A 16,858-nucleotide genomic window follows, 5' to 3' on the forward strand; every position below is an offset into this window, starting at 1 on the left:
TGCAAGCGTCCCTAGCCGATCAAGGAGGCTCGAGGCTGCGGGAAGGCTACCGCAGAACGACAGATCCCGCGTGTGCATTCTCCTAGACCTCCTCTACGAAGCGTAACCTCAGAGCATCCCGCCGCGCATCGCCCGCCCCGGAGTTGGCCGCTAGAAAGCTGTGGCCCCTCGGTCCGGATCCCGCGTCCCGAGAAACCGGGAGAGCCACGGTGCCGGGGGCGGGCCGGGCGGCTGGATGAGCTGGCGAGCAGGCTGAGTGCGCCGAGGAGCCGGTCCAGCCACCGAGGGGGACATGGTAGGAATCACGGGAGGGGACGCGCGTGTGGGGTGGGCACCCAGACAGGTGACCGTGGGCAGCGCACCCGCTCCGGGCGCGCGGAGCCTGCACAGCCTCCTGGGGCCAGAATTGTTCCCCGAAAGTTGCAGGAGGGCGGGGACTTAGGACGCAGCAATCGGCTTTTCTGCTTGCCTCTTGGGGGGAGGACCGTAATAAGGCGGCTTTCCTTGTGGACCTGCACACCCTGGCTGCGCTGTAACCCTATGGCAGCGCTGCACAAACTCCATCCAATCCACAGCGCAGGGAGAGGAGAGGATTCCATGGGACACCCAAGGCAACCTCTGATGGGTGAGACGCCTTTGGAGTCACTTTATTCCTCAGAAAAATGCATGCGAATTCTGTATTAGCTTATATCTTAGCCACGTTTTAATATTAAGAAGTAATGCCTTGGGACTTCCCTGGTGGCACAGTGGTTAGGAATCTGCCTGCCAGTGCAGGGGATGGGGGTTCGATCCCTGGTCCGGGAAGATCCACATGCCGCAGAGCGACTAAGCCCCTGTGCCATAACTACTGAGCCTGTGCTCTAGAGCCCGCGAGCCACAACTACTGAAGCCAGCACGCCTAGAGCCTGTGGTCTGCCAACAAGAAAAGCCACCACAATGAGAAGCCCGCACACCGCAACCAAGAGTAGCCCCTGCTCGCCGCAACTAGAGAAAAGCCCGTGCGCAGCAACAAAGACCCAACACATACAAAAAAAAAAAAGAAGTAATGCCTTACACGTATTACCATAGAATTAATTTGGCCCTGGTAATGTTTAAATGCCTGTCCCCCAGTGCCCCATTTCCCACCACCTCCTGGGACCACAGGGCAGGTGTGGGAGCACTGGACGGCCTGGGGCATCATTCATGAAGCCAGGGACCTTGTGAACAGTGGCCCTTCCATCGATAAAACTCACAAACACCAACAAGCAGGAAAAACAGACCCTTTGAGAATGTGGTCCGGGCAGCTTAAAGCACAGGTGCAGCCTCAGGAAAGGGGCTTCCCTCAGCACTGGATGCTGATCAGCTCTGCTTCCAGGTATTAGCTACATGGAGCTGCCAGCCCCCCACCGCTCCTGCAGTTCACCGTCCTTCCCCGGGGGCAGGGGCTGGTGTCAGCTACTAGGATGAGTTTGACTCTGAAGGAACCCAGAGGGGCTCTCCTGTCTGCTTCTATGGACAGCCCTCCCCCTCCCCACCGCAAGCTCATAGAGGGCAGATTGGAGCTCAGGGGAGATTCTCCTCAAGGAGCTTAGCTGTGGGCCTGGAGTTGAGAAGGTGCCCAGAGATTCCCTGTAGGATGGACAGTCTCTGGGAGAATAGTTCCCTGTGTGCCAGGGTGTCCTGGCAGTGTCAGAACCAAAGGCAGAAGCCTGGTCACCAGGAGCGGGGGCCTATGAGGCTGGGTGTGTGTGTTTATTTCACTTTACCCCTGCATAACACCTTCTCCCCAATCCTCAGAGTTTTGTTTTGTTTTGTTTTTTCCCCTCAAGGCTGCTAAAGAGGAATTAATAATGGAATCTTAAGGTTGGAAAAGGGGAGTGATCAGAGGTACAGGATGTGAAAAGTGTGGAGGTTTTTTACCACAAAATTCCCTGTTCGGTGGCCAGAGTGTTTCCAGAAGAGAGTACGGGCTAAGGCCACCCACTCAGGGCCGTTACTGCTGACTACAGGAGTATTCTGTCCATGGCAGAGCCTCTCAGGCCTCCTGCGGTGGAGGCCGGTGCAGGAGGGAGAAGATACCTGCCTTCGGCTCGGGCAGCCTCTGGGCGCCACGATGCTGTGATTGCTCCACTTCCGGGGTGGGCTTCCTGTTTCCCTGAGCCAGCAGCCTCCTGGCTTCTCATCCTCAGTTCTGGGGTGTGTTAGGAACAGGACTTGAGTCAGGATTTCACTGTGTCTGGGTCCACTTGCCAGAGAGAGGGGCCTGATGGGCAACCTCTGGCAGCAAAATGGCCTTGGACATCTGAAGGTTTCCTTTGCTTCTCCCTCTGAATGAAGGGTGTTGTGGTCCAGAGGCCTGGGGGCCCGGCATTGGCAGGGACCAGTATAGGAGGAGACAGGGGACCAGGAGCCCTTTGGGGGCCTCAGTTTCTTCCTCTGTAAAATGAAAGATTAAACTAGATGTCCTTCGAGGTGCCATTTAGCTCCAAAAATGGATGATGCCTGAATAATTCTGCGGTTGGACCCCAGCCCTGGTGTTGACCTCTTCTTCTCATGGGTAGCTAAGAGGGTGTGAGGGCGAAGTGGTTCTCAGCACTGACTCTCACTACTCCCTAGACCAAATCCAAGGTGGGACCCAGCCCAAGAAGTTTTTAAAAACGAAGTCTCTCTAGATGATCGCAGTGTGTAGCCAGGACTGAGAACCACAGGGCTAGAGGGCTGAGGGAACAGGACCTGCGCTTACCCAGATATCCCTGCATCTGTGGAACTGCTACTCTTTGAGATAGTCCTAAAATAGAAGGCTTTGGTGAACTTCAGCTGGGAAATGATATATGTTATATGCCCCTCTTGGAGGATCTTTCCACAGAGAAGCTTCTTTTAATTCATTAAAACTGAGATGTGAACTTCCCCAGCTTGTTTGAACATTCGGTAATTCCTTAACACCATCATATTACTGATCCAAGGTACATAAAATGGGAAAGCCTGAGTTAGAAATATAAAAAGTCTGGAATCCTTAAATGTCTTTTTTGCAAAAGTGAACATTGAGCTGCGGGACCTGTGAGGGCATTTTTGATCATCATGAAGGGGCTGTGAGTCTCTGCCAGGGCTTGGTGTGTGTATTTCTAAAGCTAAGAGTGGGACACTTGTCCCTTTCCTTACAGTAATGGTGGGAGACTTGATGTATGCTGAAGACTTTGAACTTGGATGAAAAATATTGATAGAAGAAGTTAAGACTATTACTGCCAACTTAAAAAAAAGTTTTCTTTCTGGTCCTTGGGGGATAAAAAATATATATGATAAAAAATATATGAAATATAATATATTTTATATAACAGCCATACTGCCAACTTCTACAGGTAACCATGGTTATCATTTTGGTGTATCTTCTACTCTCTTTGAGTATTATTTTTCATCTTGATCTTTTGTTAGCACTTTTATGAATTCATCAGTTTTTCATTAGAGTTCTGAAAATGCTTATTCATTCAGTTCAGCAGTACAGTCAGTTACCAGAAACCTGTACTTGTCAGAGTCTTTTCCATGAATTCCTTGAAGATGAAACCCTTTTATAGGAACATATTTGCAAAAGCATCAGAGCACACCCAGAACTGACTGTAAATGACAAAAGACTTAAAAATGACCACGGTTAAAGGTTTGATGAAAGTTCATAATAATGCAGTTGACAAGAAAATTAGTTATTTCTGAGATATACATTTTAAAGTAATTGGATTTAAAGTAATAGGATTTAAATAGGATTTAAAGTAACTAGGATTATGACTTATAACATTATACCAGAACATATAAGATTTTTAGAAATTTCATATAATGTCTGAAACATTTATATTAACATATGTCAATACAAATAACCCAATGAAAGTTTAGTATTAGTTGTTTTGTTTGTTTCTTTTTCATACTGCAGGTTCTTATTAGTCATCAGTTTTATACACATCAGTGTATACACGTCAATCCCAATCGCCCAATTCAGCACACCACCATCCCCACCCCACCACAGTTTTCCCCCCTTCTTTGAGTATTATTTTAAATAGTTGTATACCGAACATGCAGTTTTGCAGTCTGATTTGTTTTACTTCACTTTTTGTCAAAGCAAGTTTCCATGTGTACATCTCTAAAAAGATCTTCATCGCTGTACTTTCAATGCTCAATACCATGATTTTGATAATCATCTCCCTGCTTGTGGACTTCAGGTCATTTCCACTTTGGGGCTGTTTTCAGTGGCATGGGGCCAGCTTCTGATCATCCATGGAAATGGAGATCAGAGTGCCTGGTGAAGTGGGAATCAGGCAAGCTCACAAGCACAAATTCCTTCAGCCTCTTCATCAAAAATTTAACTGCAGCCATGCTTGAGGGCCCAGAGTGTGGGTGTAGGAGGAGTTTCCTCTTGTCTGTCTTCACTCTACTATGAGCATGTCAACAGGCAGGCCGTGGAGAGAAGGGGGTTCCAGGAGAGCCCACACATGGGTCAGTTCTCCTCGGAAGAACCAAGACCTCAAGTCCCTGGAGGTTAAGACTCAGAGGGGAATCTCTAGGTGAAGGGGCTAAGGCCAGAGAAGCGGATTGACCTTCTCAAGGTCACTCAGAGCCGGGCTAGAGCCCAGGTCTCCTAGTTCTTCACTCCCCCACCCCAACCCTGCAGGTCCCATCAGACACTGTGGCTTCTTCATATACTTGAGGCCTTTGGTGTAGCTTGGAGCGGTGGAGAAAAGGCACAGGGTTTGAAATCAGAACGAGGTTTGTGCCAGACTAGCTACCGTGCAGCTCTGAGTAAGCACTCTAGTGCTCTGAAGCCCAGGCCCCTCATCTGTAAAATGGGCTTATACTAAGGGGTTGCTATGAGGAGCAAAAGGAATGTTGGAGGTGAAACCACTTGGTACACCAAAGGTGGTATAAGAATGGGGGTTTGACAGAGAACCCACAAAAATAAGTTTTCTTTTTGTCAGGACCTAAAACAAACAGTGAGGAAGTCATCGATGTATTTCATTCAGTACCTGACTAGGGGGTGCTTCTGGGACTCTAAGTGTGGACCAAGTGTAGACAGATTCTAACCTAAAGTAGTTTTCTTGCTCCTTTAGATCTCTCTTCTCACCAGGCAGGAAATACCCAGCCCGTAGGAGATGTTTGCCGTCTGTGTGCCCTGGGCCTCCTTGCTGAATGCTGGCTGGGTGAGAAGGCAGCCCCACTCAGCCGCAGCTCCTGAGGTCTAATGATGGGGTGCCCTGGGAAATCACCCTGCCGAAGGTCTGGGTGAAGCCCTCAGGTTCTCGGGCTCAGCCGGAGAAGAGAAGAGGTTAACCCAGTTTTGGAATCAGAACTGGGAATCAGGACTTCCAGCCCTTGGAGCCTGCAGGGAATTTGATACCCTCTCTTGTGGGCACCTCCCTCAGGGAGCAGCTCCTGCTACATACACGAGCCAGGCTCTGTAGGGCTGGCTGGCGGGTGGGGGGCAGAGGGGTTTAAATAATCCGCTGGTCCCAACCAGACCAAGCAGGAGGTGGTCCAAAAACAGGGGGTTGGAAGGGGTAGGACGGGGGTGGGGGAGCTGATAGGCCTCACAAAGAAGTGAGCAAAGGCCTTAGCAGTTTCAGGGGCCAGGGAGAGAAATGTGCTTCAGATGGGCCTCAGAGATGCTGACAGTCCCCTCAGAAGAGGTCCGGGAGGCTAGCCCTCCCTCCCTGCCAGGGTGCTGACGTAGAAGCAGGGTGCTTCCGTTTTCCTCGAGGCCTGGGTGCCTGAGCCACCTGGGCTTTCTTTGCTTGGATTGTTTTTTTGATGTGACTGCTGAAGTGTTTCCATCTGGGGCGTTCGGGGTGCAATCCCTGTATTGTCTGAATGTGTCTACATAGGCCTGCGTCTGATGGGCCACCTGGCCTGGGAGTGAGGATGGAGCAAGCGTTTGTGGGTGACCCCCAGGCTGCCCTTCTCTGTGTGTCCCCCCCGCACCATGTGCACATATTCTTGGAAGTGGCCTTGGGGCTCCAGAACTGCTTACTGAGAGGGAGCCAGAAGGTGCTTTAAGGTAGCAGCCGGTGAACTCAGGGCTGAAGGGGGCTAAGAGTGAAAGGTGGGGAGAGGGCCTCCGCTGGTCTCCAGGCCTTGACTAGTTCTGAACGAACGAACATGGGTCTCCTCTGGCTAGGGCCTGAGTCTTATTCCCTGGGGCTTTGGAATTCTTTTTTTTTTTTTAATTAATTTATTTAATTTATTTATTTTTGGCTGCATTGGGTCTTCGTTGCTGCACACGGACTTTCTCTAGTTGCGGCGAGCGGGGGCTACTCTTCGTTGCGGTGCACAGGCTTCTCATTGCGGTGGCTTCTCTTGTTGCGGAGCACGGGCTCTAGGCACACGGGCTTCAGTAGTTGTGGCACATAGGCTCAGTAGTTGTGGCGCACGGGCTTAGTTGCTCCGCGGCATGTGGGATCTTCCCGGACCAGGGCTCGAACCTGTGTCCCCTGAATTGGCAGATGGATTCTTAACCACTGCGCCACCAGGGAAGCCCGGCTTTGGAATTCTTGAGGGAGGTTTTTGGAGTGATGGAAATGTTGTGTCCTGATTGTGGTGGTGGTTCTATGCACATGTTCAGACTCATAGAACTGTATACAAAAATTTTAGTTTTACTGAAAAAATAATAGAAGAAATAGTTAAAAAATAAGAAGAAGAAGAGGGAAAAGCAGTCTAGCAGAAGGAACGACGTGAGCAAAGCCCTAAAGGCAAAGGTGAGCTATCAAAGTTGCCTGGGAGGGAGTTGGGGGAAACCTTCTGGAAATGGGGGAGGCAGAGCCTGGAAATGGGGCACGAGTGGTGTAGCCAGCAGGGGATTTGTGTTATTATCCTGAGGACAGAGCGGGCAATGGAAGGACTTTGGAGCTTGGAGAGGTGGGACTGTGTTTGCATGTTAGAGAGCAGTTTCCAAGGGAGGGGAGACTCCGGGCTGTGGGGTGGAGGGGGAGCGTCTGGGGGACGATTACGATCCCGGTGGACCAGAGGGTGGAATGGCCCTGTGGCTGGCCAGAGGGAGCAGGGGCGGGAGATATTTGGGCAGGAGAACCTCCGACCCTTGGCAACCTGAGGGCAAGTCAAGAGCAACTTCTGTTTCTTGCTCAGGCATCTGGGTACAGAGGTTTCTGTGCCTTTCTCCTCTCTCCTCATGTTTATTTCATTTCTCTTGTGGGGTCCTTTAACTAGTCACATTTAGAAGTAACCATGATATAGAAGGTACTTATTTAGAAATGATACTAACCATTTCAGCTGTATAAAATGGATCACTATGGTATATTCTTAAGAGCCACGGTGAAGTGTGTTTGACATTTCTCCCTTCATCCTCTGGATTGGTTTTGCCACTATAATCATAAAAATAGGCTAGAGATAGTTGCAATAATAAGTGAGTACGGTGTTATTTATGCCCCTCCAGCCGCCTTGCCTGCAGCCCCTGAGGCCCTCTGCCAGCCGGCGCAGCCACAGAGGCCCCCTTCCTCCTGGCCCCCAGGCCCTGCTGGAGGGTGGGCAGGGCTGTGGCTGCTCCATCTCTCCTGGCCCAGCTTCCCTGCCTGCCATGGGCTTGGCCTTGGGTTTCTGCTAAGTGGCCGCGGGAAGGGGCTGTGTCACGTGCTGTTTACTTGCGGCCAGCGTTTGTTTGGCTTTCAAGGGTATTTGCTTGCAGTGAGCAAACAGCTTCTTCCAGAACCATCTGGAGAATTCACATCCTTCCATCTTGGCTTGGGCAGCATGGTCATGGTTCCACGTTTAGAAGCCAAGTCGGGCAGGGGTTTTTACAGAAGTGCCCTCAGCCAAAGAACTGGTCAAAGACAGCAGAGGGGTTAGGGCTAGAAGAGAGAAAGGGAGAGAAAAAAAGAGAAGAGTAACAGCTGGAGGTGTATGGATGTGAGACGGGTAGGCTGAGGCTCAGAGACAAAAAGGACGGCCCCGGGGAGGCCCTTTCCCCCGTCGGCACGCATGTGGAGCCCATAGGTGCCCCTCGAAGTCTGAGCATGCCAGGCGGGGGACACGGGGTCGGGGCTGCGCTGGGCACAGTGCTCTGGGCTGGGTTTCAGCAGCGTGCTGCCCTCTGGCAGAGCAGTGATGCCTTCCGCTGGCCTGGCTGCCGAGGGCCGACTGCCACTGCCTCTGTGCACTTCCTGTGTCCCCGTGTCTGCCCTGTGCTCCTGCCAGGAAGCTTTATCAGCAGAACAGACTTGGTTGTCCGGCAGCTGGCCTTGCCTCTGTCCAGACTGGTTTCGCACCAATGCTGTGAGTTGCCTTCCAGCGCACTAGGCACTGGAGAATTCTCAAGACATTCTGTCTCTTATATCTCAGTCTCCACGTTTCCTGAAAGGAGTTTATCCATGAAAGTCCAATCCTCCATTCCAAGTTTCCTTCATATACACACACAGGCAACTTACACCTCCCTCAGTAATTTCTACAACCTAAGTACATAGTGCAGCAGTGTTGCGTATGGTCATGTTCTCATCTGGACTGTAAACTAAAGGCAGAGGCCATGCCTTTCTTCTTCATTCTGGCCGCGATTTAAAACTTTGCTTTAGTACTTTTAAATGCTTGGGGTCTTATTTGAGGTGGGAAGGGAAGACCCACATACAGTTAAACCTCTAACCTTAGAAGGTCATAATTTCAAAAAGTACAGGATCCGTAACCCCCTTCATCCTTTTCGCCAAAGGAAATGAAGGAACTCCAGCCCCAAGGATAATGTGATAACTGGTTTCCAGCCAGGTGGATGGAAGAGGCGGGGGGAGTAACGGACTCACGCTGTGCCCAGGCTGGGATGAGGGCTTTGGGTCGTGCTGCCTGGGATGCCTGGGCCCAGTGGAGGTGGAGGCTGCAGCCAGTTTGAGGGCTGGAGGCTGGGATGGCCAGTGAAAGGGCCATTTGGATGCCCATCCCTGTGCTGGGAGGAGAGTGGGGGCAGGGCACACAGGCCTCTTTCTCCAGGACAAAGTGGCTCTGTTGTCTGTTCACACAGAAGCTCAGTGTGTACCTGTTGGGGGACCTGGTTCCCGGCTGGGGAACTGGCCACCGGCAGCGGTGGCCTCCTGGACAGTACTCCCTCCCGGCCTCCCTTCACACCCAGCCCCTGTCTGCAGGCCCCAGTCCGAGTCAGCTCCTACAGTTCTGTCTCACCCTCCTCCCCCCTGCTCTCCCCACTTCTCCTGATGCCCTAGAGATCCTGTTGCAACTACAAAGATGCTATTGTATTCCTTCCTTTCAGAACATTCTCTCTTGAAACTCTGGTTAAAATCCCCTCATTTCCCTTTGGGAAGGGCGTAGGGAGGGCTGGGCAATGCCACCCTGTTCAGCCGCTTCTCTGGGTGTCAGGAAAGGCTCCTGGTCCTTGTTCACATTCACCCATCTCCTGGGCAGCGGCCCAGGGTGACTGGGCTTAAACTCTAATTGTCACAATACCTTACTTGGTATGGTTTTAAAGCATGAAGGATTCAGAGGTGAGTTGTAATCAGAACTGAATTCCAACCCTGCTTATCACCTGGGGCAAGTCAGTGAACCTTTAACCTCTCGGCCTCTGTTTCCCCTAAGATAACACTGCCTCCTTGTGGGGTTGTGTGTTCGACCCGTAATGAGCATAAAGCACCTCATACAATAGTCATCAGCACATAGTAAGTGCTCAGTTAATGGGAGCTGCGGTTACCTTGTCCCTAGACAACAGATAGAAGGTGCAGCAAGGAGATGCAGCAAGGCCTGGGCCACCAGGACTGTTAGTAGGATCCTTCAGTGCATCAGGGGAGCAGGAGTTGGGGGGGTATCCTTGGACCCTAGCTCCCATGCAGAAGGGGTTCTGGAGTGGGGGAATTGGGGGAATATGTGCTATAAAGGGCCTGCCTTTATATAAGCCATATGGATCTATCCCTATAACGGTGAACGAGAGAGAGGCAGAATCAAATGGTACCGGGTCAAGGGTACCAGTTCAAGGATTCTTGACCGGGATCCATGCCTAGAATTCAGAGGAGCCCTAAACTTGGATGAAGAAAAGTTCCATCTTTATTTTCTCTAATCTTTAACGGAAATTCAGCATCTCTTCAATAATGAATGTAGGCACTGACCCAGTAGTGTTAGCAAGACCTGTGACTTTGTCACCAAGAGGAATCACAGAGATTTTACAACATGAGAGTAGAAGCAGATCCTTTGAAATATAGTCTTTACTCCTCACTGCTTTGAAAGTGCATTGGTTATTAGATGTGCTGACAGATCTCATTATTAACTGTGTTAATAAAGAAGCACATGTATTATTATATCACAAATTTGTTTTTTGGAATATTTTGATGACTGTGTTTCAGTATAATTGATTGCCTTTGTAACCCTATGCCATTTATTTATACATTAAAAAAAAAAGCATCCTGAGAAAGAGCCATGTCTTTACCAGGTGGCTGAAGTAGTCTTTGGTACTAAAAAGATTCAGAAGCCCTGCTTCTGTGTAGATGTTTTTCCGTGTGATCTGATCTTGCAATATGCCAAGAGTCCCCTTCGTCTAAAAATGTCTTTCCTTACCTTCTACTCCGGGATCATTAAAAAATAATCTTCAACAAACTTCTAGTGAGTGATGGCCTCTGTGCTGGCTGAGGGAAGATCATTCCCCCTTAGAACTAATAACAACAAATATCTGTGTTGGGCTTTGTAGCTTTCTTATCCATTATCTCATTGAATCTTTAATCCTCCAAGTGTGAAGGCAGGTATCATTAGATCCATTTTAGAGAGCAATAAGTAAAGTAACTTAGAGATCAGAGATGCTGTAATTGCTGAGGCATGCAGTGCGTGCGTATGAAGGACTTTAAGGTGGGCCCTACAACCAGAAATCTGAGTCTCTTTCCACTTGATCAACCTGAAAATTCTCCCACTTAGATGCAGCTGTTTTCTTTTGGTGGCATCTATGGAAATTTTCTGTTGAAAGTAAATATTCTTGGAAATTAGTTTCTTGTGTAGAGCGTTGCCCTGAGGGTCTGGGTCCCGGGAGTGTCTTGTTTAGACGTAGGGGAGGGAAGGGCAGGGGCTGGAGTAGGAGCCCTGGGAGTGGGCGAGATCTGGATTCGTGGAGAGGACAGAGGACAGCCTTGAGGGGCGTGAGGGCAGGAGACGCAGGCAGTGGGGTGTGTTGGAGTTTGACTCTCCTTGTGTGTTTTGCTTGGGGAGCCTCTTACACTTATGCCAGACATCAAAGCAGCATTGCCATGACGGGGCTGAGAGAGTCCCGATCTCTGCAAGCCTCTGAGGAGACTGCCTGGACTGGGCCGAGAGGGCATGCAATGGGTAAGCAGAGCATTTTCTTTGTATCGTGAAAACAGAGACCTGCTCCCCTTCTCTGGCTCTGAGAGGGTCCCTGTGACACCAAGGGGTACTCCCTGTCATCTCTTGTCGCTGGCTATGGCTTTCTCCCTGGTTAGATAGCGAACCGCTGGAAGGCAGCAGCTCTCCCCAGGGCTCCCAATGTGGCACAGACGTAGAACTCAACAGGTATCTTCACTGGATGGTAGCCTCCACATCTTATATTTAAGTCTCTCCAGAGTCCAGCCCTGTACGACTTTCTGAGATGATGGAAACGTTCTCCTCTGCGCTGTCCACCACGGTGGCCACTACTCCCAGGTGACTGTTGAGTACTTGAAATGTGGTTAGAACAACCAGGAATGGAAATTTTTAACTTTAATTAATTTAATGTAAATAGTCACACGTGGCTCATGGCTCTCATATTGGACAGTACAGCTCTGGACCAAGAAGTATAAACTGAAGTGCTTTTGGAGCCTAGGCTGCTGGCATAAGTGAAAGAAGTGGGCTGGGTATAATGAAGAAAAAACCAATCTATGTTTTGTTTTCTCAAGTTGTCTTGAGCTGTGGTCAGAGAAGTGTTTATCTCCTATGAAAAGCAATAAAGCAAGTGAGATTCCAAAGGCAACTGTCCTTCCTTCTCTTGGGAGACAGACAACAGGGAGTGGTGGAGCCTGTGGTGAATGGCAGAGAGCATATCATTGAGAGAGGGAGCCATACTCGACTCCGGCCATATGAGAATGTGGGCCCAAGTTGTGGCTAGAACTTCCCCCTTTTCAGAGGAAGCCGGAAATCTGGATTTTTGTGGTAAATATCCTGGTTTTTAAACATTGGCTAGAGTTTATTCAAAACATTTCAAGCCAAACAAAACACATCTTCAGGCCAGATTTGGCCCAAGGATCCCAGTTTACAAACTCTCCTCTAGGCCTTATTCTGGAGAAGTCCATATGACCTGCTATGACTGGGATGGATTTAAGGCAAAGAGTGAGGTGGATTTTCCCCTTAGTGTCCCTAATTGGCTCAGCCCCGTGTTGTCACGGGTTTGGTTGGAATTGGGGGGAAGTGTGTATGTAGGACACAGACCTGCTCCCCCCCCGCCCCCCACCAACTCTTCTCTGGGGCCGTGTCCTTGCCTCTGAGCAGCCAGAGAGTAGAAATCTCTGGAAGGCTGGAACAGAATGGCCCAGAGAGAAACTTTAGTTTTTCAGCCTCGATCCCCACTCCCAGGCCTGAGAGCAAAATGTATGGCTGTTAATACCAAGGCAGCCAGAGAAAGTTTCCAACAAATGGCAGGGTCTCGAATATTCCATCAGGCCTGCGGTGTTCCCACACTAGTGCTCTTGTGAGCTGGAACAAAATGGTAATTCAGTTATGGGTATGGAGAGGGCCCTTGGGGCAGCCAGTGGGGCTGGAAAAACCCCAACATATAATCAGCGTAGAGATTGGAGCAGAGCAACCGGTCGGCAGGGAGGGGGAGAGAAAAGACACGTCGTTGAGCCCCCTCCCATCTCGGGAGTCGGGGGTTCGCACGCCCACCTGATGGGCATGTGTTCTGAGCGCAGGTTCCAGGAACCCTGCCATGGAGGTAACCCCATGGGTCCTGCTAGAAAATTATGATCAGTTATGAGTAAACATAACTATATTTCAGGTTCTGTTTTGAATGTTTTACCTACAACAGCTCATATAACTTTCACAGTACTTGGTGGAGTGATCTTATTTTTATGAGTGACAAGTCACATTTTTTTCCCCCACCAGAACGTCACCATCATAAGGGGAGTGACTTCTGTCTGTTTTGTTCATGATGTTTCACTTCTGCCTGGAGCAGTGCTTGGCTCAAGAATATCTGCTCATTGAGCTAGTGAATGGTCCACCCTATGAGGGGGGTGCCATTCTTATCGCCACGGTACAGGTGAGGAAATGGAGGCCCAAGTTCACACAGCCAGGAGGCAGTGGAGCTGGAATCAACATCCAGGCAGCCTGGCTCTGAACCTATGTGTCATTAAGGGGCTGGTGGTGGTAGGTGAGCGTGGGGAGCTGCTGCATCCCTCTGGGCCCAGAGATGAAGCTTGCCAAACAGCTTGGGGACTGGGGGAAAGGTCATGGTGAGCAGATTTGCCCTGGGGGTTGGTCCTGAGGTCAGGGACTGAGTGGGGCCCCCAGGGACATTTGGATGTGGGTGTTCAGTCCCTTGCTCAGCCTATACCCGTGGGCTGTGGGCCGTCCTCACTAAGCCTGAGGGCAGGGGGCTCCCTGGAGCGTGTGCACAAACCCCAAGAGGCGGTTTGTCTTTCTGATGACAAGTAGGTCACTCTGTCCTGGAGCGGAGACCTGGCAGCTGTGCCCCTGCGGTGGGAAGACATCTTAAAGACTGTATGGCCCATCCCTGCAGCAGCCAGGGTAGGGACTGTATTAGTTTCCCCTCGCTGCTGTCATAAATTACCATAGACTTCGTGGGCTAAAACAACACAAATTTGTTCTCTTACAGTTCTGGCCAGAAGTCCGAAATCAGTTTCATTGGGCTGAGGTTAAGGTGTTAGCAGGGCTGCTTCCTTCTAGAGGCTCTAGGGTAGAATCCTTTCCCTTGTCTTTTCCAGCTTCTAGTAGCCACCTGTATTCCTTGGCTTGTGGCCCCATCTTCTGTCTTCAAATGGCACCACTCCAGTCTCTGCTTCCATCATCATACTGCCTTTTCCTCTCCTGTAGTCAAGTCTTCTTTCGCCTCCCTCTTATAAAGACACTTGTCATTACATTTAGGGCTCACCCAAGTGATCTAGGATAATTTCCCCGTCTCAAGATGCTTAATTTAATCACATCGGCAAAGTCCCTCTTTGCACATAAAGTAACTTTCACAGGTCCCAGGCATTAGGTCCTGGATGTCTTTGGGAGCCCTTATGCAGATTACCATAGAAGTCATCCAGCTTTTGCTTTGAGGATCATGAGTTACTTCCCCCTCATCAGCTGGCCCTGTGAGGTCAGGCTCGGGCTGTGCTCTCCTAGGCGTCCTGTGGGACCAATGTGACTTCAAATTCCCAAATCAGTAGTAATTAGGTATTTAACAAATAACTTCCAGAGTTAGGTTGACAGCTCTTCAATCGAGTTCTTTTTTGAGGCTGCGGAAACACAGGGAGCTGCAGAATCTCAGAAGCAGAAGGAACTTAGAGAGCGTATAAACCAGGGGTCTCAAACTGGTGGCCCCTGGGCCAAATTAACCAGATTCTCCAGGCTTGGTCCTTGTTGCTAAGGAGAGATGAAGGAATCTGGGAAATTGTCTTTCAAGACAACAGCCTCATCTACAAGTCTGTGTATTTCCACATAATTCTATTTTGCATGTCAGAAGTTAGAAGGTCTAAATCCTTGTACCGTTCTGTAACATTCTTCTATATCATGCCCAGAGAGATGGATAAGATGCAGCTCAGGGTCTCAGGAATGCAAGCAGGAATGAATACTTTGTAAACACTGTCCTTCTTACACTGGTTTCAGAGTGCTGCTCCCAAGAGATGAACTGTATAATCATCTAACAAGTGGCTGAGGTTATGGACAATTTCATTTTAGATGTATTTGGGGATAGAATGGGGGCATAGAGGACACTGAAGACTAATTTCTCCTCCTTGCTAGTTTTGCCTTTTAAAGTCTTGCCCTGGACACATCTCCCTGACCAAATTTTACATTTTCTTGCAGACGGGGAAAAATCTCATTCTTTCTTTCTTTCTTTCTTTCTTTTTAACATCTTTATTGGAGTATAATTGCTTTACAATGGTGTGTTAGTTTCTGCTTTGTAACAAAGTGAATCAGTTATACATGTACATATATCCCCGTATCCCCTCCCTCTTGCATCTCCCTCCCTCCCACCCTCCCTATCCCACCCCTCTAGGTGGTCACAAAGCACAGAGCTGATCTCCCTGTGCTATGCGGTTGCTTCCCACTAGCTATCTATTTTACCTTTGGTAGTGTATATATGTCCATGCCACTCTCATTCTTTTGTCATGCACTGGTGAGGTACCCAGCGGATGCCTGTCCCAGGAGGGAGATGGAGTTCAGCCACATTTTCCTGCCTAGGAGAGCTCTCTCCTTGGTTCCTCTTCCCTGTTTCCACCTCTGCCCCTCCCCCGGTGTGTCCACTGGACACACATCCCAGATGTTCCAGTGTTGGGAACACCCAGCACCAGATCTTCTCCTTGGCAGAACTCTGTCTAACCAGGACTCTGGCACGTTTGCTTATTTATTCATGAATACAGAGCTGCAGATGGGGGAAACATCGATTGACTTTATCCCTTTCAAAGAGGAGAGCTGGGATTCAAGGTGGGGCGGGGGCGACAGCCCCTGACTTCCAGGAACACCTGATTTTGCCAGGAGCTTCAGTGAGAGATTAGGGAAACAACGTAGGTAAAGGTGAAGGTGGGGCCCTCGGGTTGTCATCAGAGGGCTGGCATTGGGGGGGTGTCTGGGGCAACATTACTTTAAAAAATTTACATGACCAGTGAGAAGGCAGTCAAGCTTGCTTTGGAGAAAGAATTTCTGTGGGCTAGAGAGGCTTCCTGCCAACTGGATCCTAGGCTCACTTCTTCCTCTTATCCTGCAGGCTGCTGCCCCTCTCCTCAGGCACCCTTTTTCCCACCTGAGGATGTGTTTCCTCAAGGCCCCCAGCTGCCCTTGAGGCAGCTCCCTGACCTTTTTCAAGGTCGCACACACACCCCTCTCCTTTTTGGATTCTTCTTATTACCAGAAACTGCACAACACGGAAACCCTGCTGATTAGAAATCTGGTGTTAATGATTGCTAGTCTTCTTCCAAATGTGAATGGAGCTAAGTGGGTCTGCATTCAGACATTCCTCCCCCAGAATCTCTTGGTAGACGGTCCAAGTGTTTCTCAAGACACATGGTCTCAGAGGCTGAGTGTGCTACTGGAACTTCCCAACTCTGTGGTTTTATTTGTTTGAGACAAAAGACTCAGCCTCTTTTCTAAGGTTGGAGGAAAAATAGATGTGTATACATTTCTTTCTTTCTTAAGGGATTTTCAAGGGTAGTTTTGATCTAGACTTCATTTTTGCCTAATTTGCTCTATTAGAATCTAACTCTCCCGTCAGTTGGAACCCCATCGCACTGCAATTTTTATGCTTGCTTTTGTGTTTGTGTTGACAGCTGCATTGGTCCAAGTGATCTGGTGCTGAGGAGTAAACCATTTGGAAACACTGTATGTCTGAAACTGCTCTTATTTTACCCTCACAGTGGGATTGATAGTTTGGCTGAGTATAAAATTCCAAGGCAGAATATAAAATTCTAAGCCAGAAATTATTTTCTGTCAGATTTTGAAGGACTTGCTCAATTGTGCTGTAGCCTTCCATGTCGCAGTAATGAGGCCAAAGCCTTTCTTATTCTTGATTACTTTGTATAAAACCTGTTTCAGTTTTTTTCTTTCTCTCTGGAAACTTGTAGGGTATTTCCCCCAGTGTTCTGAAATTTCACAATGATGGTGTCTTGGTTTGTCTTCACCTGGGTTCCCAGTAGCTGAGCCTGAGGCAGAAGGTTTGTGTGCTATTGTGTTTTTGTTGTTGTTTTTTAAAAATTTATTTATTTATTTATTTATTTTT

The 16,858-nt window shown here is 49.2% G+C and overlaps 1 protein-coding gene across 1 annotated transcript in view; it reads left to right on the forward strand.

Moving 5' to 3' along the window:
• Positions 1 to 16,858, forward strand: part of GASK1A (golgi associated kinase 1A) — a 51,667-nt gene continuing 34,809 nt past the window's right edge. Inside the window, 1 exon segment of the mRNA XM_068557722.1 lies at positions 1 to 295. Coding sequence (XP_068413823.1) covers positions 293 to 295 — 3 coding nt within the window. The 5' untranslated portion in view covers positions 1 to 292.

The sequence above is a fragment of the Eschrichtius robustus genome, chromosome 12 (assembly GCF_028021215.1).
Source record: "Eschrichtius robustus isolate mEscRob2 chromosome 12, mEscRob2.pri, whole genome shotgun sequence".
Classification (NCBI taxonomy): domain Eukaryota; kingdom Metazoa; phylum Chordata; class Mammalia; order Artiodactyla; family Eschrichtiidae; genus Eschrichtius; species Eschrichtius robustus.